We start from the raw sequence: 24,440 nt of genomic DNA, 5'->3' as shown, positions 1-24,440 counted from the left end.
ATTAAATTAGCCTCAGAACCTGTGTAATTCATATGGGGGGGCCCGGGGGCTTAAAGGGATGAGGTGGCAACCCTACTTCCGGGTGATCTTGCCGCGGTGAAATCACCCGGAAGACCGGAACTGGTAGTGGATACTTGTCAAAACCAGGTATCCGTTCATCCCCTCCCCTCCGAAAGGTGCCAAATGTGGCACAGGAGAGGGGGGTGGAGCTCCGCTTTAACTATGTTAAAATAAGTTTTCACTTACCTGTCTCTGGGGGGTCCAGGAATGTGGTCATATTTCCTGTGTATGTAGAAGATATATCCGCAGAATAGGATAAAAGACACAGAGGCCAGGGATAGCAGAAGAGCAAAAATCCAGAAAACAAGAGCCCACATTGTCACCGAGAAGCTGCAGAAGCCTTTTGGCTGACAACAACTCTTCTCAATTCCAAGCCGGCTGCTGAAAATAGGACAAAGGCCAACAACAAACTCGATTTCCTGGATTGGTCCAACCTCCCTCAGACTGGGGCCTCTACAATAATACGAGGGCTGTGCAGTGCATGGTGGTGCAATATGAGAAACCTGAATGACTGCATTTTATAGCTCCTCAGCATGATACAGGATTTAAAGGGACAATAAACTCTGGATTAAAAAAAAAATGATATTCTATTAACTATTCTTAACTCAAAAAAAGTCCCTTTTGTTACTCTCAGCCTCCTCCAAATTATTATTTTTTTTTTTTTTGCTGCTGTGATCTGACTCCCTGTTAGAGGGGGGCTACGTTCGATCTCCGAGGTCCCACTGTATGTAGCCGCTCTCTCTTGCTCGCTCCTGAGATGGACTATGGGATTTGTAATGTGCATAGAGCAATGTACATGACAGCAACTACATAGCTCCCAACTGTCCCTGATTTGGAGGGACTGTCCCTGATTTGGAGCAATGTCCCTCTGTCCCTCTGTCCCTCATTCCTCCTCATTTTGGTCTGATCTATATAGTTGTATATAAAATGCACTAAATGGCTGCATTTGTAAATTCCAAAAGCCAATATAAAGGAATAGTAGTGGTAAAAAAAAGCACTTGTGGGTTTACCCATCTTGTTTTTTTGTACAATTCTCCTATAACCACTTCGGCCCCGGACCATTTGGCTGCCCAAAGAAACGAGCACTTTTTGCGATTCGGCACTGCATTGATTTAACTGACAATTGCGCGGTCGTGCGACGTTGTACCCAAACAAAATTGGGGTCCTTTTTTTCCCACAAATAGAGCTTTCTTTTGGTGGTATTTGATCACCTCTGCGGTTTTTATTTTTTGCGCTATAAACAAAAAATGAGCGACAATTTTGAAAAAAAAAAACAATATTTTTTACTTTTTGCTATAATAAACATCCCCCAAAAATATATAAAAAAACTATTTTTTCCTCAGTTTAGGCCAATATGTATTTGTCTACTTATTTTTGGTAAAAAAAATTGCAATAAGCGTATACTGATTGGTTTGCGCAAAAGTTATAGCATCTACAAAATAGGGGATAGTTTTATGACTTTTTTTTATTAATTTTTTTTTTTTACTAGTAATGGCAGCGATCTACGATTTTTATCAGGACTGCGACATTATGGCAGACACGTCAGAGACAATTTTGACACATTTTTGGGACCACTGTCATTTTTACAGCGATCAGTGCTATAAAATTGCATTGATTACTGTAAAAATGTCACTGGCAGTGAAGGGGTTAACCACTAGGGGTCAGTGAAGGGGTTAAGTGTGTCCTATTGTGTGTTCTAACTGAAGGGGGGATGGGGCTGTGCAGGGAAGATAACAGATCGTCTGTTCATACTCTGCATGAACAGACGATCTGTCTGTTCTCCCCTCAGAGAACCGGAAATTGTGTGTTTACACACACAGATCCCGGTTCTCCGTGTGCCCCAAGCGATCACGATCGATCACTCGCATCGGCGTGCGCCCCTAGTGGCCGTCTATGGTATCGACGTACCATGACAGCGATTTGCACAGCCGAGCCATGTTTCCACAGTATAACTGCTTCGGCTGGTTGGCATGCGGATAAGGGGGCGTGGCAGGGGGTGTGTCCTATGTCTGCATACTTTTGCTGATAGGTGTCCCTCATTCCCATCTCAAAAAGTTGGGAGGTATGCAACTAACATGCACTGCTGGTTCCAAACAAACAGAAGTGAGGGGAAAAGGAGAGGTTCAGGAGCTCACTGAGTTTGTTACACAAAAGTTACACAAAAGTTGAAAATTGCAATAAGAAAAAATGGAATAAGAAAATAGATTACAAGCCCATGAAGTAGTGGATGTGTATATATTATTTTATAGAAACAAGGATACTATTTAGTGTCTCTTTAATGGGTGAATGTTGTCCCCTTTGAAGAGAGGAATACTGTATGGGGTGGAGTTGACCACATCTGATGAGGACTAACCATTTTCCAACTGCCAGCATTTACTGCTGGTGGGCGGCTCCCCCAGGCACCGCAATATACCTGTACGTCAGGGTGCACATGTGCACTGCGCACACCCCTGGGGCGCACAGCGGTGCAATATACAACCACCGGACACAGCAGATTGTGTTGCTTGGTATTCGGCCACTGTGTGCGGCCCAGATGCCACGTGATCGCTGTGTGATGACACGGCACATAGTAAACAGTAGCTGTGAATGGAATCCATTCATGACATCATTGTTTACTACTGTGTGTGATCTGTGATTGGTCACCACCAGTGATCACATGGAACCAATCACATCACCCTGTACCATGTAATGACGCTGTACTGCATTGGTCCACTCTTGATATTAAAATGTTTTGTTCCATGACACACTGTATAAGACTCTGCTCTCTTGATTACAGATTTTTTCTGCACAGACAATTCCACCAGATGCAACCAACCCTAACGAATAGCATTTCTAACTGGAGCTTCATTGGTATTAAAACCAAAATCAAACCTTTTCTTTGGCTTTTTCCCCCTCTGTTTTCACCTGGTGATCTGGCCAGTAACACACTTCCTGTATTAGAGTGCCCCCACTCTGGATGAAGGAGCACAGGGGGCACCTTTGGACAGCAGCATTGCCTTGGGGGGAGGGGGGGGACTAATGTTAAATGTACACGCAGATCAGTAGCGGCTGGTGCTCAATATTTTTTTTTGGGGGGGGGGGGGCGACAAGACTCAATGGCCAATTGGGGTTTCCTGATTGGCCGGGAGGAGAATCAGGAAGACAATAGCGAATAATAATTTGCTATGGTCACACAAGTGAGCTCAGGCTCTAATCATGTGCTTCACGAAAAAAAAAATCCCATTGCAAGCCATGCGTCTGGTGCCCTACAGGTAGATTAGGAGTTGGGCGCATGGATTAGGGGGGCGGAGCCCCTGCATGGACAGGCCGCCACTGATGCAGATTTAAATACACTAACAATTGGAAGCCAAACTCCGGCTCACTTGTTTTAATCAGTTAGACCAGTGGTTCTCAACCTGGGGGTCGAATGAGGATTTGTCAGGGGTCACCGAATCCTGGGTTGTTCCTGAATCCTGCACCGCTCTCCCAACCTTTTTGCAACTACCCAGCAAGGCTGTCCCTGGAGCCCACGCCCGCCCACTCAGCCTCTTCACAGCCGCCCATTCAGTTCACAGCACGGCTGGAGGCAGAGACTAGAGGTCAGCTGACTGGTGAGGAATGTGAAGTAGGAGGGGCTGGAGGAGACCCCAGCTCCTGATTTCGGCATAGGTGTCACTGCTATGAGACACCACAAAGTCGGAGACACAGTGAAGCCGGAGACACGGTGAGTAACACTACCTGTGATTATAGTTGCCATTAAAAGTCCCCACTACAGTTTTTAGATCAGCAGATGACCTTGATCAAGAGCACCTAAGTTGGCTGATCAGAACTCCCCCCAGCACTGCCACTCTAAAAATAGAGAATACATGAAAGGGAGCGGAAAAGAGGGGGAGGAACAAAGAAAAAGGGAGAGAAAGAATAAGAGAAAGAACAAGAAAGATGGCTAGAGAGAGGGGTGGGGAAGGAAAACAAGAAATTAGGATAGAGAGAGATAAAATAGAAAGATAAGAGAACAAAGAGAAAGAGTGATACATCCAAAAATGTACCATAAGGGATTTTAATTCTGTACGAGTGGAAGGGACTCAGGGAGCGCTAAACGTCTGTGGGTTAGAGGCGCAAATTACTTGTCTTGCCTTAGGTGCTGACAGCCCACGCTACGAAAATATTTTTACTGTTAGGGGGTCCCTGCAACTTGGGAAATTTTATCAAGGGGTCATGGCACTAGGAGGGTTGAGAACCACTGAGTTAGACACAGTTTTGCTTTTGTTTTGCTTTTCGATTGGCTGCTATGAGTCCCCACGCCACACATATTATTTTTCTGTTCATATTTTTTGGTAAGTTCTCTGCATTGTGTATAGTTGCTTTTGCCAACATTTGCACAGCTGTTATCATCTGCCTTTTGTTGGAGTTAAAACCTTGCAGGCAGCATATGGGTTAAAAATATACAATGCAGAGTTATACAAGTTTTTCATAATGCGCTGACCCTGTATTATTGAAAAGGCCTCATTCTGAACGAGGTTGTGCAAATCCAGGTGAATCAAGTTTGTTGTGTAATAATTGACAGCCCTATGTTCTATTATTTTTAGCAGCCAGCATAGCATTAACAAGTGCTACTATGAACCCAAAGGTGAGGCCACCAATGTAAAAAACATTCTTTCGACTGACCACCAATGTAAGGGGCATTCTTTCCATTGACCACCAATGTAAGGAGCATTCTTTCCATTGACCAATATTGTAAGGAGCATCCTTTCAACAAATAATGCATATAGGTAAGAAAGTATGCCAACCATCATATAACTACATACATTGTATATACTCATGCTTGGCAACCCATCAGTAGCTTGCCAGCATCTACGGTAATAAATGCAAACTTTATCAACCTTTCTACTCCATGGGAATCTCTGAAATATTTTTCAGGTCTCAATTTTAAAGGGGGCACTGGGAAGAATGCTCCCATACATGGGTGGACAATTGAAAAAATGCCCCTCATGTAGCACCCTGGGGTTTAGTCAGGGAGCTCCTCACAAATGTACTTGCCAAGAGTAGTCATCTTGGTCAATTGATAGAGATCTTTTGATTTCTCCCAAGTTTGGCCTTGTTGCACTTTTCTCTTCTACCACTAGGTGGCCGAGAACTTGGTGGTACTAGATATGAGAGGGCAACCCAAGGTCAGGTTATGGGGTATCTCAGCCAATGGGCAGGGGTTTTCCTGAATCCGTTGGCCTGCTGGGAGAACTTATATATTCGGGTGAGATCAGGTAATCGCTGTTCTGTGCCACCTGGACGGCTGTCTGGGTGGATGTGTGTTGTACACCCCGGACTGCAAGACCGGAGATTGGGCCTATCCTGAGGGCCTCTAGCTGCCAGGCTGTGTGAGGGCCTATCCAGAAGTAAGAGGACAGCACACGGTTGGGACTGCGGCTTTGCAGTCCAACCAAAAGTGACGGTTCAGTCGGCCGGAGAACCTGTCAGTGGTCGGAGGTAGAAGGGAAGCTGTCCAACCACCTTTACCAGGGACCACAGTGAGTAACTGAAGAAAGTACCGGAACCATATTCTCACCGAATAGGCATGGTGGAAAATCGGGGAACTTGAGGCGGTGATCAAGTCAGGGACCCAACCTGCGGAGGAGACACTTGCAAGGCAGCCTTGTGAGTCAAGCCAGGGACCTCACCGGTTAGCAGGGGTGAAGCTTGAGAAGTATCTGTAGTGCCAAGCAAGGGACCCAGCAGGGAAGCATGGGTGACGCTTGAGGAAGATACCACCGCCAACCTTGGAGGAGCTCAAGGGATTTAGTCAGTGAATCAGAGGGTCTACTGAGAGACCGGGAGCTCAAGTGTTCAAGAACTACAAGAGGCAGTTGTAGTGGAGCTTGAAGGACTGTTACGTTTGAGTTAGGAACTGTTAAAGGACTGTTGCCATAGGAGACAGCATTCCTGCATGTGCAGAAGTGGCTCCTTGCTGGGGCCTTTCCCTGCATAGCTGTCCTCCTATTGAAGTCTCGGAGTCTGCTAATTGAATCTATAACTACTTAAGAGTGTCCTGGCCCTAACCCTCTTTCCCCTCAAAAATACAAAAAGGACTGTAAAAAGAAGTAAAACCTCTTTTACATCCAAGAAGTGTCTGGCCCCCAATGGCTTTCACCATCTTTTGCACCCGCTATGCCTCACAACCCACTACATATTGAAGGATGTCAGCTATCTTTGGCCTTGGAGGTCCTCATTAGACTTGACAAGGCCGGAGACCTTGTGTCGGGAACGGTGTCATTACTGGTTTCACCTGCTGGTGGTACTGTTATGCTCAGCACCAAAGGATGTAATTCTGGAGACCACCAGCAGGTGTCTCCCTGCCTGGATTACCAACCAGCTATCAAGCACACCTGTTGGGGGTCTGCTGGTCTATATAAACCCGCCCCGAACCAAAGCTCAAATGCTTCAGAATTCCCTCTGCTAGCCCTGTTCCTGCTTTTGTTCCTGCTGTGTCCTGGACCCAGTTCCGTGTATCTGTACTGAGTTGGCCCTGTCCGATGCCAGTCTAGAGGAGGTGATGATTATAAACCAGCTTTTAGTGCAGCTCAGGTAGTGTCTTTGGTTTGGCTATTGGAAGATGACTCAGCCTTTTTCTTTGAACAATATTCAGCTTGTCCTCAACAGGTGCTTGCAGAATGTATTAAGTCAGTGCAGTCTCTGGTCAGACGAGCGATGTGCAAACCTCATTTTGTGCAATCACTGTTACAGGCCTGGTCAAGTTTGTTGCACTCAGTCTCTGTCAGCTCCCAACCACTCATTTCTGTGGCTAGATACCAGTCTGCTGGGATGTCTTCCTCTCCTTTACCCCCCAACAACCACAGTTGCCGCCCAATACACCCTTCTACCAATGAAGTACCAGTACCCTGTTTCCTCCTGCTGCATCTACCCTGCCTTTAACCCTTCTGCTTCTTCTTGGCTGCCTCCATCAGCTCCACTAAATCTCCCTTCAAAATCTGCTCCCTGTGTCTTACCATCCTTCCACTCTTCCCTTCTACCAGCTGCATCCACTACCTACAGCCCTGTATTCGCATACAAATCTTCAGTGGCTAAAATCAATAAGAAGCAGAAGTTTTTCCCAACCCATACCATCATACCAGTATCCAATCCTGCCTCCACTCCATCCGACATCCGGCTTGCTGAGCCGGTGCCCGTTACCCAGCTCACTGGGCCGGTCCCCGTTACCCAGCCTTCTGGGCCAATGCCGTTACCCAGCCTGTTGAGCCGGTATCGTTACCCAGTCTGCTGATAGGGTGCTCGTTGCCCTGCCTGATGTTTCAGTGTCTGCTGCCCAGCCAGATGACCCAGAACCTGCTGCCCATCTTGATGTGCCTCTGCCTGCTGCCCAGCTTGATGTGCCTATGCTTGCTGCCCAGCCTGATGACCTGTTGTCCTTTGCCCAGCCTGATGACATGGTGCCTGTAAAACCTGTTTCTGATGCCCATCTTGTTGCCGTTTCAATCCTGCTTGTCGCCCAGCCTGTATGTAATGCCTCTGTGTGGTCCGCCTCCGATGGGTTCTTGCCCATTGCCCTCCTAATCTTCATAGTTACATAGTTACATAGTTACATAGTTAGTAAGGTTGAATAAAGACACCAGTCCATCCAGTTCAACCTGAGTGAGTGTGTGTCTACAACCCTGACCCTGACCCTTGTCCCTAACCCTGTACATTACACACTCACATCAGTCCCTACCCTCAATCCAAGGTCCCCATTCATATACTATGGCCAATTTTGGACAGAAGCCAATTAACCTACCAGCATGTCTTTGGAGTGTGGGAGGAAACCGGAGTACCCGGAGGAAACCCACGCAGGCACAGGGAGAACATGCAAACTCCAGGCAGGTAGTGTCGTGGTTGGGATTCGAACCAGCGACCCTTTTTTACTGCTAGGCGAGAGTGCTAACCACTGCACCACTGTGCTGCCCATTTCTGGATCCAAACTTCCTGACCCTGGTGGTGGGGTGCGTGTCCTATTTTCGGACTCTGATGGCATGTCCCCCCAGTGAACTAAAGGACTCTGGCCTTAGAAGTGTGAAGAAGTCCGCAGACTCTGTAGGGAAACTTTTTAGGGAGTTTCCGCACCCACTCGGACTGCCGAAACAAGGGCTGAATGGAGGCCACTCCTTAAAGCGGTGTTCCCCTAGTGTCAGAAAGGCATTACTGCTAGAGAATACATGATATGCAACTGATCCCAGTATCATGAACCATAAGAGTGGTTAGGGTATAACAAAGGCTACTCTTTAGCTGTATTTAGTGTACTGTATATGTGTTTGCATTTGGGCTGTAGTTGTTGTCCGAAGAGCTCAAGAATAGTTCATCCGCAGGACCCTTTAGAGATTTTGTCCACCACTGAGCTCCAAATGTATTACTCGGGATAATAATAACGCTGAACTTGAAGACATATTTAAAAAGCAAACAGTAATGCAGATTTGTAAACATTACTACAACAGTAAATGTTTTTTTTTCTTCAGTCATTTTTTTTTTTTAATTGTTACTAAAAATGCAGCAATTAGAAAAAAAAAACTGTCAAGGCACAATGCCTAAAAGTACAAAGGGAAGGAATACAAAACAAAAATTACACACAGATGCTCTGCTTTTCAACAAATACATTCAAAAATACATAGATCTCTATGCATCTTTAGTTTAAAGAGTTAGTTCCATTTTACCACAAATCTGCCTAAGCAGGTAAGGGGTGGGGGTAGATAAAAACAAACTGCAGCTTTGACTGAAGTTGAATGATGCCCTTGCTATAGGTGTAGGCAATTTATGTAACGTACCCAGGGCCGGTGCTACCACTAGGCAAACTAGGCAGCCGCCTAGGGCGCAATTCTGTCAAGGGCGTCCAGCCACTGGTGTTCCTACTCTTTTCTCTCTGCAACAAGCAACTGTGTCTCAGCATTAGGAGGCGGAGGACTGTGTCCCGACTCTTGAATGAATAGAAGCAAGCAAACATTAATTTATGGTCCCTGGTAGGCTGCATTTGATGGGCGCTGGTGAGGCTGCATTTGATGGGCGCTGGCGAGGCTGCATTTGATGAGCGCTTCATTTAAAAAGGTGGGGTATACATGGGCAGGGAAAAATGGGGTGGAGTCAGGGGTAGGATGGCAAAATGAAGTTTTGCCTAGGGTGTCAAAAATCCTTGCACCAGCCCTGAACGTACCTCCTGTAGCCTGGTTGAAAAACTCCCACAGGTGGCATCATCCCATCCTGCCTTGTTGCTAGGACATTGCTAAGGTTCACTGCCAGGTGCTACTGCTCACTCCAGCCATCACAGGAGTGAGCTCTCAAACCCTGGCAGATGTGTGGTCCACTATCTCCTCTATCATAGCATCACTAAGCTCAAAGCTCTGTCATACTGTCTCCTCTGTCATAGCATTACTAATCTCAAAGCTACAGCAACTGGGGAGAAAGAGTGCATGCAAAGGAGTTTGATTTAGCTGGGAGTGTCTTAGCAACGTCCTAGCAACAAGGCAGGACAGGATCATGCCATCTCTGGGAGTGTTTTGGCCAGGCTTTCAGAAGTACATAAATGGCCTACTCCTATGGTTAGGACATTATTTAACTTTGGTGAAAGCTACACAGTTTATTTCAACCTACAGGCATCCCTTACACGCATAAGCAGTTTTCTGGTAAAAGTAAGCTGACCCTTTACAATTACATTTTTTTTTTTTGTTTGTAAACTCATTAATATATAGAATTTTACATAGTCTTCTTATTTTAGACAGTTATTTGACATAGTCTCTACATGAAACAATATACATTAAAACTCTATTTCTTTGTGGTTCCAGAGATTGTTCGGGGCCTCAGTCTACATATTGCCCCTCCCATGGGCCTTAGAGAGCCTGTGTCGTATATCTCAAAGCTTTGTCCTTCCACCAACTCAAACTCGAATCTCTGCAGGAGCTTGGCTAATACCACCTTCGCTTCCATCTAAATAGGAAGACACATAAAATCAGTTTTCGGTACACCCAACAGTAACATTGTAGATACAACTCATGCAGCTTCTCATATTTAAAATGTTCCAAGACAGAGATCTCCCTGCCATAATTTCTGATTGTGTTGCTGTCCAATAGGAGTTTTAGGTCCTCCTGTACCCCTTTGTGTTTCATCTCCTTCTGTTACAATCTCCATAATATGAAAGAAATTAAAAGAATCCAGCAGGCGGAATGGGAGCCCCTTATACAGGCCACAGAAGATGTGCAAAAGTTCAAAGAGAGCACCAAGGGGAAGGTGCAAACCTCTGGAATGCTATTGTGATCTCTTTGTGTTTAAGATGCTGATCTGCACACCTGCTGGCCATGCGGTAGAAGTAGAGGGGATGTATTGACTAAGGCTGTTGTCGAAACGCGTCAGTGGTTTTGCTTGGCACTTTTTGTCACCAACTATTAAAATCGCTATATGGACTACAGAGTTGCCGGCTCAATCCTTTTACTTGTTTCAGTAGTAGAGGGGAGCTGGATAAAGATTTTCACAGGTCGTCAAAATGTGGACAAAGTCATTACTTGAGCCCAATGGGCCTTTATTCGGCAGGTCACCAGAAAGGCAGGGAACTCTCCAGGAAAGAACATTCACCCGAGTTGAGAAATCCAAGTGTAATAAGTCAAAGTGAGAGCCAAATGAGAAATCCTTGGGAGTCCAAAGTCATTATTGTTCTACTGGGTACCACAACCAGGGCAAAAGCCACAAATGTGGTTTGGGGGGTCACACAATCCCTTTTCATTGGGCCCCCCAAAATGCATTGGTGGCTTTATTTGCACACTTCTCATATTTGGTTGCTTTTTATATGTTTTACATTTATTTGACTGTTTTTTTTTTTTAGACTGTGCTTTTGAGTTATGTTAAATACCTATTGTACCCTATGACAACTTTTTTACCCGCAGACACCAATTGTATCACCTTGAACTGAGGAAGTTGCAATTTAAAGCCACAAAACGCATTATATTTGGTGAAATAAAGTAATTGGATGTTTTACTAAAGCAGACGACTCATGCCTATCCTTTGAACAATCACATCGGGCGCTTCTGCCAATAGAACTACCTAAGGGTTCTTTTTGCGCTGAATCTTTCTACCACTTCATTCACCCACCTGAGAACCCTCAAAGAGCACCCAGGATGGGAATGCCAAGGCATAGAGAGCCGCCACACTGACCCTGCATGGAGATAGTAATTGTAAGTCCATTTTGACCTTTTTGCCTTTTATTGTTGAAGCACGGATTTCTTGTTTTCTAATTAATCTATTACACTATACAGTGAGGGCTCTCCTGCCTCCCTCTTTTTTTTTTTTGGTGGAAAATCTGAGCTCTACCAGAAACCCCAGGCCAGCTCCTCAGGATCCTTCAGTCCATGATCTACCACCACACTCAGAACTTATTGGTGGCTTTTGAGCTGCTTGTTTTAATCAGTTGAACAATAAAGAATTTTGACTCTTAAGGATTTTTCATTTGGCACTCTCTTTGACTTATTAAACTTGAATGTTCTCTCTAGGACAGCCCCCTGCCTTTGCGGTGAGCTGCTGAATAGAGGCCAATAGGGCTCAAGTAATGACTTTGTTTACATTTTGATGACCTGTGAAAATCCGTATCCAGCTCCTATCTACCACTATCTCTTGGACAGCAGGTGTGCAGATCAGCAGCTTAAAGTGGAGTGCCACCCAAAAGTGTAACTTCCGCTTTAAGGACTCCTGACCCCCTGACATGCCACATTTCATTTTTTTTGGCGAGGGGGGGCAGGTACCTAGTTTTGACAGGTACCCAGCTCCCACTTCCGTTCGGACTGCCTAGGAAGTTCTGCTCTAACTGCAATCTTCTGGGACACGTCACAGGTCCCAGAAGATCACCCGGCCATTCAGGATGTGCAGCGCTGCTCACGCATGCGCAGTGGGTACCCGACTGTGAAGCTGCAAGCTCTCACAGCCAGGTGCCCACACTAATGATGCCGGCACCAGGGCACCGGGGAGAGGCGAGGGAGAGAACGGAGGCTTCAGGAGGCCACATCACTGGATCCTAGGACAGGTGAGTGTTTGTTAAAAGTCAGCAGCTACACTTTTTGTAGCTGCTGACTTTTAATAAACACGGAAACGGCTGGAACTTCGCTTTAAACAAAGAGATATCACAACAGAGTGGTCAACATTTGTAAGAACCCCCCCCCCCCCACTTCCCCCGACTGAGGGCTCTGACATTTAAACTGAGATTTGGAGGAACATGGAAGAAGAGAATATCAATGGGGGAAATTCAATAAAGCTGCTGAGCCACTTTTCTGATGTTAATCACTCTTGTTAATGTATTGCTCCGAATTTACAAAGCTTCTGCAACTTCTTTAGCTCTGACAGCGACTCGCATAGCAAATTCAGGTAGTTCTAAAATATTTTACATTGTGGCCGGTGGCAGCTGGTGGGTTTTTTTTTTTTTTTTTGGAGGGGGGGGGGCAGGGCAAACAACCACCCATTCCTCCCCCCCAGAGCGGCACCCACCGGTTTGGTACTTACCCCATCATGGCGGATGGCGGGCAGCGTGGTGCAGTGGCTTGGCTCCTCCATGGCACCTTCCAGCTCCTCCCCTTCTCGGCATCTAATAGGATCACCTGTCCTTTCAGCCAATCGGGTGACCGGTGTCAAAACCCGCTTCCTGATTGGCCGGGATTATTGCTGGCAGCTATAACCACTAGCAGTAACCATTGTGTTCTGCCATCCACGAAGGCTGCCCCCCCCCCCAGCTGGCAGAACACAATAGCGCCATGGTATGCATTCCCCCATCAACACTGAATGTGTTGATGGAGAAATTGAGTCATCTATGGGTTGCTTAAAGTGTTTGTTACCCCAACACCTCATATTCCTGATGTGTGCCTGCTGTACCATGTACTTGTATGAGAAAGTATCCTGTTCTCCTTGTATTGCTTCCTTTATGTGAAATCCCTGGTGTTCCTGCCAGTCCCTCTGGTTTCCTATTAAAAACTGACCACACTAGGCAGGAGAGCACACAGTGGTCAGTTATCTAGCTATGCTGGGAACTCAGTGTACTCTCCTCCAATGATAAAACTTGTCCTGACACCCCCCCTCCCTGCACAGCCATTCACTGGGAAGCTCAGTGTACTGGTGCTTCTCCTCCCCAGCTCTTATGCAGCTGAGAACAGAGGAAATGTGATCACTTATAAAAAAGGGAAAAAAGGTATTTATAATGTTGTTTTTTTAATCTACACAAATGTTTTGCCTTTCATTTCTTTTTTAAACTGAATGGGTTGTTTTACAAGGTGATTGTTTACAATCACTTTAATACTCACCTGTTCCCGATCCAATGAGATATCACTGACTACATCGTACAGCTATCCAAATCTTCAGAGCTGGACTTGAGAGAACTGAGAATAGAAGTATGGAGGGGAAACTATATAGGGTGCAATTGTACTTTAAAGTGGAAGTCCATCCTAAAACTAAAATCTCTACATCTATAGATACCCACCATCTAACACTAATCTATCTCTTTAAAGAAATAATGAGTATACATACCTTTTTTGAAGCTGATCCGACCCGATCCCGTGTTGAGCTTTCATCTGTGCCTTCACCATGTCGGCGGGTGCAGAGGACATGTCCGACAACGGAAGCCCCATAGTAAGTCTACGGGTGACATCACTCCCCATTTATTTCGGAGGAGATAACATGTTATTTATTATTGGCCTTGGAGTTATTGCTTTGACCCAAGTCCAGTCCAGGAACAGGAGGAGTTCTTGGACCAAAAATTGGTTGCTTTATTAATCCTGGCTAATTATGTCATATGCCTTTGCTGCGGGAGCTCCAGGAGAATAATCCAGATGATTTTCGGAATTATCTCTAGATGACGGACCCCTGCTTTCACCAACTCTTGGCATTGTTGACCACCTATATTAAGAAGCAGGACACATGCATGAGGCTTTTATTTTATTTTTTGGTTGAATAATGATTTGATTTGGTATATTTTCTATATTTTTGGATGCATAGAATGCACTTTTTGGTTAAGTTCTATTGGCAGATAGCATGTTACATAGTACATAGTTACATAGTAGGTGAGGTTGAAAAAAGACACAAGTCCATCAAGTCCAACCTATGTGTGTGATTATGTGTCAGTATTACATTGTATATCCCTGTATGTTGTGATCATTCAGGTGCTTATCTAATAGTTTCTTGAAACTATCGATGCTCCCCGCTGAGACCACCACCTGTGGAAGGGAATTCCACATCCTTGCCGCTCTTACAGTAAAGAACCCTCTACGTAGTTTAAGGTTAAACCTCTTTTCTTCTAATTTTAATGAGTGGCCACGAGTCTTGTTAAACTCTCTTCTGTGAAAAAGTTTTATTCCTATTGTGGGGTCACCAGTACGGTATTTGTATATTGAAATCATATCCCCTCTCAAGCGTTTCTTCTCCAGAGAGAATAAGTTCAGTGCTTGCAACCTTTCCTCGTAACTAATATCCCCCAGACCCTTTATTAGCTTTGTTGCCCTTCTTTGTACTCGCTCGAATTCCAGTACATCCTTCCTGAGGACTGTTGTCCAGAACTGGACAGCACACTCTAGGTGTGGCCGGACCAGAGTCTTGTAGAGCGGGAGAATTATCGTTTTATCTCTGGAGTTGATCCCGTTTTTAATGCATGCCAATATTCTGTTTACTTTGTTAGCAGCAGCTTGGCTTTGCATGCCATTGCTGAGCCTACCATCTACTAGGACCCCAGGTCCTTTTCCATCCTAGATTCCCCCAGAGGTTCTGCCCCTAGTGTATAGATTGCACTCATATTTTTGCCACCCAAATGCATTGTTTTACATTTTTCTACATTTGCCATGTAGTTGCCCACCCCATTAATTTGTTCAGATCTTTTTGCAAGGTTTCCGCATCCTGCGGAGAAGTTATTGCCCTGCTTAGCTTAGTATCATCTGCAAATACAGAGATTGAACTGTTTATCCCATCCTCCAGGTCGTTTATGAACAAATTAAACAGGATTGGTCCCAGCACAGAAGCCTGGGGGACCCCACTACCCACCCCTGACCATTCCTAGTACTCCCCATTTATCACCACCCTCTGAACTCCCCCTTGTAGCCAGTTTTCAATCCATGTACTCACCCTATGGTCCATGCCAACGGACCTGTTTTTGTACAGTAAACGTTTATGGGGAACTGTGTCAAATGCATTTGCAAAATCCAGATACACCACGTCTACAGGCCTTCCTTTATCTAGCTGGCAACTCACCTCCTCATAGAAGGTTAGCAGATTGGTTTGCAAGAATCTTCATGAATCCATGCTGATTACTGCTAATGATACCGTTCTCATTACTAAAATCTTGTATATAGTCCCTTATCATCCCCTCTAAGAGTTTACATACTATTGATGTTAGGCTAACTGGTCTGTAATTCCCAGGGATGTATTTTAGGCCCTTTTTAAATATTGGTGCTACATTGGCTTTTCTCCAATCAGCTGGTACCATTCCAGTCAGTAGACTGTCTGTAAAAATTAGGAACAACGATCTGGCAATCACTTGACTGAGTTCCCTAAGTACCGTGGGGTGCAAGCCATCTGGTCCCGGTGATTTATTAATGTTAAGTTTCTCAAGTCTAATTTTAACTCTGTCCTCTGTTAACCATGGAGGTGCTTCCTGTGATGTGTCATGAGGATAAACACTGCAGTTTTGGTTACTGAAGCCCCCCGATTCCCTCGTGAAGACCGAGGAGAAGAATACATTCAATACCTTCGCCATCTCCCCATCCTTTGTAACCAGATGTCTTTTCTCATTCTTTATGGGGCCAATATGGTCTGTCCTACCTTTTTACTGTTTACATACTTAAAGAATTTCTTGGGATTTTTTTTTTTGCTCTCCTCGGCTATGTGTCTTTTATGTTCTATCTTAGCCATCCTTATTGCACCCTTACATTTCTTGTTGCATTTTTTATAAAGTCTGAATGCTGATCCCTCAACCTTGTATTTTTTGAAGGCCTTAAAGCTTTATTTTATGTCTAATTTTATTTGTTTTCTTTTTTTAATGCACAATAAAACAAATTGTGGAGAATAATACTTGGCTATGTGTTTTACTTCAAATGACAGTTTGGGAGTAGGCAGTTACATTTAAAAAAAATATAATGTAAAATTGACAAGGGACACCAACATAGTTGTATCTTTGATCTTAAAAACTACAGGATAATGGTGTTGTGGTAACTTGCACCAAAAAAAAAAAAATAACAAGCATAATAATATTATTCTTGATATCACTAGGAAAAAAAAAGCCTTTGGAAATTCGTTTGGCATAACTCCATCAGTATCACCAGCAAAGCAGCTTCATTATTATCCCATTAAAGAAGAAGAGAATTGTGCGCTGCAATTCATAATTTGCCGTGTCACGAATGTTAATTCTCCCTTACGAATGCTAGTTTACAAGACCGACCACTTCCATCTCATCCTTGCTTCCGAGCATGTGTGTTTGTACTTTGGACTTTTGTCCAACGGACTTGTGTACACACGCTTGGAAAATCCGACAACAGACATTTGTCCGCGGAAAATTTTAAAGCCTGCCATCCAACATTTGTCTGCAGAAAATCCGACAACAATTGTCCGATGGAGCATACACACAGTCGGATTTTCTGCCAACAGCCTGTCATCACACAATTCCGTTGGAAAATCCGATCGTGTGTACGAGGCTTAACTCTCCAGTCTCTACCAAACTATAAAGTTTGGGTGGACTGACCCTTGTCAACTCTACTCCAATTCTATTTTACTAGACAGTGTACATGAGTAGATGTTTATGTGTTACCAAATAATCCGAGCTGTTTTTAGGAAAAAATGGAACTTGAGTTAAAAGGAATAGGCAAAGCAATGGGGTTACTTAATAACAACCCCCTTGTCCCTCCAAGCATCAAATGATGCTTACCTTCTTCTTTCTTGATTCATCATCTGTCAAAGCCCTTGGAAATAACAGATTTGTGGAAGCATGTGACCTTCTCCTATTCCTCCCGGGATGCAGTGCTCAAGCCTGAACGGCAAACTACCAAACCTGAACATGTGGGGGTGGAAGTAAGATCATTAACCCTGTGTAAGCTCTGACAAGAAGGCACTCCCAACAGTGGGAGAGTGCAGAGAAGGCAAGTATCAGTGCCCAGGGGATGGTGGGGTATGTGACAGACTCACCCGGGACAGAGGCTATTGGAGGGGACTGAATGCTAGCCTCTTGCCAACAGATTATGGGCCCTGGCATTTGGGGGAATGGTGCTCTCTGTGAGCTGTATGCCTGGGGACCCTGGGGTTGGTGTTACTTTGGATTCAGCTCCATGTCCCCCCAAAACACACAGACTCTGGGGACCCTGTATTTGCCATAGTAGCAATAGTGACTGAGTCATACTGTTGGGACTCATACTGTGAGAAGATGCTAATGTCATCAACTCCACTCACCTCTCTGATGTCAGCTATAATGTGTTTAATGTAAATGAGTTTAGTCTGGCTTACCACAGGTTCTAAGGGTATTCAACTCATTGTTGTTTGTTCTAATTAACCCTGTGTTGATGTTTATGGTAATGTGTGTTGAATAGTCAATGAGCTGATCACATTGTCATCTATACAATGTGGGAGACGGGACGGCTCCTATTGGAGCTGCTGCTATTGTGAGAAAATGTCCTGTGGTTGTACTTATGATAATTAACTCAGTCTGGGCAAAAGGTCATGTCTCAGTCACCTAGGCTTATAAAGGATTAGTTAATTAGCTCATGTTAATTAGGTTAGGTTTTAGTCATTCTGCTGTGTATATATTTGTGTGAGATTTCAAATAAAGAGTTAGTTCATGTTAGCAACAAGCAAGTGTCGCCTTGTTTTGTGCTCAGAGAGGTTGGAACATCTGATATCTGTATCCAGACTACAAGGAAGTGGTATACTGACAGAAGCACTCAAGCGGAGTATGGGACGTTCCGTGACATTGGTGGCAAGCAGCGGGAAAGCTTCCTGCAGTCGGGAAATCTAAACCTCCACCTGGATCCAAGATCAGGATAGCAGACTTCAGTCACCCCAGCGGAGATATGGACCTGGCTTCAGAGTTCCCGGGGCTGCTGCGGGTGGTCCTTAGGCAGCAAATTCGGGTGGAGCTCTGGATTGGAGCCCTCCAGCTCGTTGGTATAAAACAGGGCAAGTGCTTTCCAACCCAAGAGCAATGGGCCAGTGACCAACAGGCATTGCGGATGGCATTCCTGGGAGAGCGGCCCCAGGAGCAATGGGTGACTGAGTTGGACAGGCTGGTCCAGCAGGAGATAGAGCTGGACAATCGTTATCGGGCTCTGCAATGGCACGCAGAGGAGGGATATTTAGGGGAGACAACAGAATGCTCTCCGGAGGGATATGACTCTGGAGGCCCTGGATTGCTGTGGGAGAGCCTTACAGATTATTTTGTGTTTGCGATGAAGGGGAACTTGACCTTGAGGACCTGCGAGAATATAGAGAGGCTATGCTCGGTCTTGCAGGGGTCTCAGAGCTCAAACCTGATCTGGACCATTTGCTAAGGAAGGAACAGCATCTGGAAAGGGCATACAGGAAACTGCTAGAACACATTCAGCAGCATGCCAGATAATCGGCAGTGGAAAATCTGAAGATTGCCATTCCCAAACCTGAAGTGCTGACCACAGGGCAGAGCTCTGCTAATCTCTGCCCAGCACTGATAACATCTTCTGGGTTCCATGGACAGGAGATGGTGAACCTCTATCCCCAGACACCAGTTTTAGAGGTAGGGGATTTAATAGACTTTTCTGCTGAGGAAGAACAACCTGATGAGCCTCCAGCTGAAGATCTGGTAACTGAACAGAGGGTCCAAGACCTCTGCCCCACACTTTTAGCAATTCCAGAGACTGGGGATTTAATAGACGTTTCTGTAGAGGAGGAACCACCTAGCAAACCCCCAGCAGAAATGCTGGCAACCGGACAGAGGGTCCAAGACCTCTGCCCCACACCTGTGGCAGTTTCGGAGGCTCAGGGTGAGAAGGTGGCAATCACTTCCCAGCAGCAGATACAGGGGAAGAAGGGAGAGGAGGTGTTTGTTGTCCCTCCCCAACAGTTGGCCAGGGTGGAGGAAGCGGCCTTTCCTCCACAGCAAAGATCCGTGCACCTGGGAGACAGTACCATAGACATGTCATCCCAGCAGCCAGATGAGGGAATGGAAAAGGAAGCAGCCGGCTCCCCTTTCCAATGGCAGCTACACAGTTTGGGAGTGGAGGAAGCCAGCCTCCTGCCCCAATGGTTAGCCGGAGTGGAGGATGCGGAGTCCCCATCAGAAGTGCTGGCAACAGGGCAGAGTGCTACCAACCTCTGCCCAGCACCAGCAACAACTGTGGAGTTCCAGGGAGCCGGGGCAGTTGGCCCCTCTCTCCGACGACAAGCTGATGTAGTGGAGCTGCTACTCCCAGCTGAATCACTGGCAACAGGGCAGAGCACCGCTGGCCTCTGCCTAGCACCTAGTGTCTCTCTACAGCTTCAAGAAGCAGGGGTGATCGGCCCCTCTGCCCAGCAGTAGACCGAGCCCAGGAATGTTAAAAACAATCCAGCTGAAGCCCTGGCAGCCAGACAGAGAGTAAATTACCTCTGCCCCACACCTACTGAGCTCAACTATTCTTTGCAGCCAAGAATGGAGATCATGCGGGAAGACTATGTGAGTTCACTCTGCCTGACTAACGCATGTCCAGACCAGGTGGAGGTCTGGGACCTTGTTAGTCAACCTTTGATGGGGGAGAAATGTGACAGACTCACCCGGGACAGAGGCTATTGGAGAGGACTGAACGCTAGCCTCTTGCCAACAGATTATGGGCCCTGGCATTTGGGGGAATGGTGCTCTCTGTGGGCTGTATGCCTGGGGACCCTGGGGTTGGTGTTACTTTGGATTCAGCTCCATGTCCCCCCAAAACACACAGACTCTAGGGTATAAAGACAATTTGTCACTTTGTCCTTTGTTCTGTCCATGTTCTCTAGTTGTGTATATGTCTCTACACTCCAGGCATTTCTCATTGATATGAAATAAAATGAATTAACATACCTGTGCAAAGACTTGTCCAATACAAGAACGTGGGCCAAGAGAAAATGGGAAATACGTAAAATATGGCCTTTCTGGAAAAAGAAAAAAAGTGCTTAGTTCATGTGGCAAAGCAAACTACTCTAATGCCGTGTACACACGGGCGGACTTTTCTTCCGGACTGGTCCGATGGACCGAATCCGGCAGACAGTCCGACCGTGTGTGGGCTCCATCGGACCTGCAGCGGACTTTTTTGGTCAAAAATCTGACGGACTTTAGATTTGGAACATGTTTCAAATTTGTCTGACGGACTCGAGTCCGGTCAAAAAATCCGCTCGTCTGTATGCTAGTCCGATGGACGAAAACCCACGCTAAGGCAGCTATTGGATCCCGGCTATCAACTTCCTTATTTTAGTCCGGTCGTACGTCATCACGTACGAATCCTTCGGACTTTGGTGTGATCGTGTGTAGGCAAGTCCGTTCATTCAAAAGTCCGTCAAAAGTCCGTTGGAAAGTCCGTCGGACCAGTCCGGTCGAAAAGTCCGCCCGTGTGTACGTGACATTAGGCTCCGTTCACACCTGATCGATCCGAATGGCACCACAATCGCGGTGTGATTTTGCTGCGATTTTCACTTGATAAATTGTGCTGAAATCATGCTGCAATCGTGGCAAATGGCAACCTGACATACCTTTTTGGATTACATTAATCAATCAAGCAATCCCACTGTATAAGATGACTTATGAAGCCAGAGGATGCCCTAAAACATTTCTTAAAATGTGGTCCCTTTGGGTAGAATCTGAATGCACTATAGCACCTGAAGGGAGTGATACCTAATGATCTTGTAACATATTTAAAGTATATGAATGGTATGGTGAATCAGATATGTATCCACCCCCTCCTCCTGCCCTTTTATTATTTCTTATATTTTATTATTTATTTATTTATTTATTTTTATGTTCTGTTCTGGTTCAGATTGCTCAGGTGTGAACGGACCCTAAAACCTAATGTGCATAACATTTGTTGCTATGAAAATATCATTAATGCCTACTTGGGCAATAGTAAAAACCCATTCACACATTTTCAAAATTGCCATGCAGGCTGATCTTTCAATAATGTCCAGATAGAGTCTGCTTCAGGAAGCCCTTTGAATGAGCTGGATGCCATGTCAATAATTTGCAGACTCCCTTAATTAAAAGCAGAGCTAAACCCATCAATATAACAGTTAAAAAAAAAACCTTACATTCGGAAAGTAATGGCCCGGAGCTAAAGTATCACCGGGAGGAGGGCCAACATGACTTGGGTGGGGCAGCGAGGTGGTGGCAGTAAGGGGAGGTAAAGTGGTTAATGGTAATTAGGAGGTAGGACAGTGGGTGGAGTGTAGATATAAGTTGTGGGTGGAGTTAGGAAGTGGTCAGTTGGAGATATGAGCGCGCCGGACAGATTTTTTACACGGTCTCCAGTCCATAACATCATGGGTGACTTGGAGGCACTATTGTCTCAACTTCGGGAGGAGGCGGCTGCCAGAGGCACTGGCTGGCTGCAGACCATGGTCTCCAGCTTATTACAGGGCCCCAGCCAGGCCTCCTCTGATGCGCACACAAGCCCCCCTCTTCCGGGGCGAACACGTGCTAGGAGGTCCAGGCCTCCTGAGCATTTTAGCCCTGTGCTGGCCGGCGTCTGGGACTGTATTGGAAGCCCAGCGCAAGATACTTTAACTCCGCCGGCCAAGCACAAGCCTGCCGTGGCTTATGCGGGTGTGGAGAAGAATCCCCGATCACGGCGGACTCGGGGAGGGAGCCAATCAGCTGAGCCTGGTAACGCCCCCCCGATGTAGGCACAAGACGCATGGCGGCTGCCTCGGTGGGCTCCCCGCCCGACCAGAGGAAGGCTCGGTGAGGGAGAGATGTCTCGGCGTGTGCCGGCTATGTGCCTGGAATGGCCGGGGCCTGTAATCCTGGGGATTACAGGCCCCTGGAGAGGAAGGAGAAGAGTGGCGGCGGGTGCCCAGCGACATCTCGGGGAATTGGACGGTGTGCGGTCCAGATCAACGGCCAGGCGGGCTTCCCCTGCCCGGCTCAGGGCTCAGCATGATGGCCTCGTGGAGCGGGAGACACATTCCGGTACGGCGCGCAGTGATGACGTCACTGCTGGGCACTCAGCTGCGGCAGGGAATCCTGATGTGCGGCCTACGAATGTGGATTAGAGAGAGGCCGGGAGTACCCAGGACAGTTTGTCTGAGGATGAGCTGGACAGTCGGGAGGAAGGCGAGCTACCGGAGGCGGCACGTGGAGCTGGAATTGCGGCTGGATGTCCAGTGAGACAGCGGCAGCCAGGTGAGAACCCTTCTGTATTGTCTTTGTCCTCTTCTGTCGTTAGCAAGGGGGTGTCTGTGAGTGGGGCTGGAGGTGCAAGAGTGTCAGTGGGACAAGGGGATGGCTCAGGTGGGGTGGGTCATGGTGTTGGTTCCCTGTCCCTTGGGGTAGCGGGGGCGCAAGAAGTGGGGGTGGTGCAAACATTGTTGGCTGGCTTGCGGGAAGTGTTGGCGCGCTGTGAGGCTGGTACGCGGCCGGTGGCGGACGCTTCCCCGGTGGAGGCGTGGCCTGCAGCCCACACGCTCTGCAGCCCAGGACTCTGTGCGGGTGGTACCTACCCCGGTTGTATCGGCTGGGGTTGCAGGCCAGTGGGGGGCCCGGTTATTGGGGGGGTAGGGACAACAAATCCTGTGGCTCCGCCTCCGTCGGTGATGGTAGTGGCTGGTACAACGGCGGCGGTTGGGGAGGCCACGGCTGTTGGAAAAGGGATGGTAGGAGTGGACGGGGTGCGTTTGGCAGATGCTGCCAAATGTGAAGTCTACGTCTGTTTTGAGGGGCCTTTGGGCACTCATTTGAAGGCGGAGGGGAAGGAGCGCATTTGGAAGGGGCAGTACATTGAAATTTTCTCTTTGTTGCCCTTGGAGAAGTTTAACTTGGACAAAGTTAAGCCGGACGAGACCAAGAAAGAAGAGGAGGATAAGCGGCGCCACTGGTTAATCCCGCGCACGTTTGCAAATTGGTTGCAGGCGTTTGCGATTTTAGCACGCGTTATTGGGGAAAAGGCATCCGAACACTGCTCGGCGCTTTTTTGCTATCTTGATTCCATTGGGGTGGCGTAAAGGGTGTATGGGGGGACTGCCTGGTTGCGCTATGATGAGCAGTTCCGGCAGAGGAAGGCGGTTCGCCCTGCTTTATGGTGGGACCATAAGGACATTAGTCTTTGGGTGAAGCTAATGTCCTCTCCAAGAAGTTCTTTGCCTCCCTTTCAGGGTGGGGTCGGGGGTTCGGCCTTTGCCGGGCAACCCGCCAGTAGTCGCATGGGTTTCTGCTGGCAATTTAACGCTGGTACCTGCAAATTTGGAGCAAAATGTCGATTCTGGCATGAGTGTTCCACATGCGGGGGTTCGCACTCACAGTCTCGGTGCTTTAAGCAGGGTCGAGGAAAAGAGGGGGATACTGGAAAAAGGGAAGACACCGGTGATGGTAAAAAGGATGGCCCCTTTTCTAAGGCGTGAAAAAAGAAAACTAAAGCGCTGATGTGGATTCTCTATAAAATAGCAAAACACCAAAAAGAAATGTGTGAGCTGCAACCAACCAATTAGTGTTGTGACACCTGTTGCTATAAATCAATATAAAATATGTTGGTGCGCTTATCAAATTATCCCCATCTGTTGGAGTGGTGCTTATATATAAAACCCTAAACCATAAAAACACCCTGATATAATCAGTAAAGTGAATAAGTGCAAATAAATATTCAATCAATAAAGTGAATAAATGCAAAAAAATGCATAAAAAACATATACCCTGATATCATAATCAGTAAAGTGAATAGGTTCAAATAAATATAGCAATCAATAAAGTGAATAAATGCAAATAGATGCATCAAAAAACATATAAGGGAACACACATCCCTAGATATATGTAGGTGGAAAAAAAAAAGCAATAAATAGTGTCTGTGTTAATCCAGCTGAGGTCTGAATGTCCAATCACTTGCCTTTGATAAACTTGCTTGTATTTTAATTCTCACAGATCACAGTTGCATGATGAATTACATTTGAAAGGTGATGATTCACATAAAGATAAAAGAAAAACCATCATTGTGCAGTGTCGCTTTTGTTATAATGGTCAGACAGCTTCACCGCTCATACAGCTATAGTTGTGTTTGCCGAACACTATGCGAAGACATCACTGACTCCTTCTCCCCACGCGTATCACATGTCACGTGACTTTCTCAAGGGTGATAGCTGTATGAGCGGTGAAGCTGTCTGACCATTATAACAAAAGCGATTCAGCTACTGCAAATATGTGAGTGGATTACATTGTTTGCACAGTCTTGTAGCATTTAAAAACACTGCACAAT

At 46.3% G+C, this 24,440-nt stretch overlaps 2 protein-coding genes across 3 annotated transcripts in view; both read right to left on the bottom strand.

Annotated features, from left to right (window-relative positions):
* Window positions 1–498, bottom strand: part of LOC141117072 (cholesterol 24-hydroxylase-like) — a 51,400-nt gene extending 50,902 nt beyond the window's left edge. The window contains exon 1 of the mRNA XM_073609674.1: window positions 247–498. Coding sequence (XP_073465775.1) covers window positions 247–377 — 131 coding nt within the window. The 5' untranslated portion in view covers window positions 378–498. The remainder of the gene's footprint in view (window positions 1–246) is intronic.
* A 9,184-nt stretch (window positions 499–9,682) lies between these two features.
* Window positions 9,683–24,440, bottom strand: part of LOC141117631 (cholesterol 24-hydroxylase-like) — a 75,647-nt gene continuing 60,889 nt past the window's right edge. Inside the window, exons 14-15 of one of the 2 annotated variants that reach the window (XM_073610577.1) lie at window positions 20,072–20,138; window positions 9,683–9,993 (exon numbers count right to left, since the gene is read on the bottom strand). In XM_073610577.1, coding sequence (XP_073466678.1) covers window positions 9,832–9,993; window positions 20,072–20,138 — 229 coding nt within the window. In that variant the 3' untranslated portion in view covers window positions 9,683–9,831. The remainder of the gene's footprint in view (window positions 9,994–20,071; window positions 20,139–24,440) is intronic. The other variant, XM_073610576.1, reaches the window with a different exon arrangement.

The sequence above is a fragment of the Aquarana catesbeiana genome, linkage group LG13, assembly GCF_042186555.1.
Source record: "Aquarana catesbeiana isolate 2022-GZ linkage group LG13, ASM4218655v1, whole genome shotgun sequence".
In the NCBI taxonomy this organism is placed as follows: domain Eukaryota; kingdom Metazoa; phylum Chordata; class Amphibia; order Anura; family Ranidae; genus Aquarana; species Aquarana catesbeiana.
The sequence above is the reverse complement of the archived record's forward strand: the minus strand, read 5'-3'. Positions and strand labels throughout refer to the sequence as shown.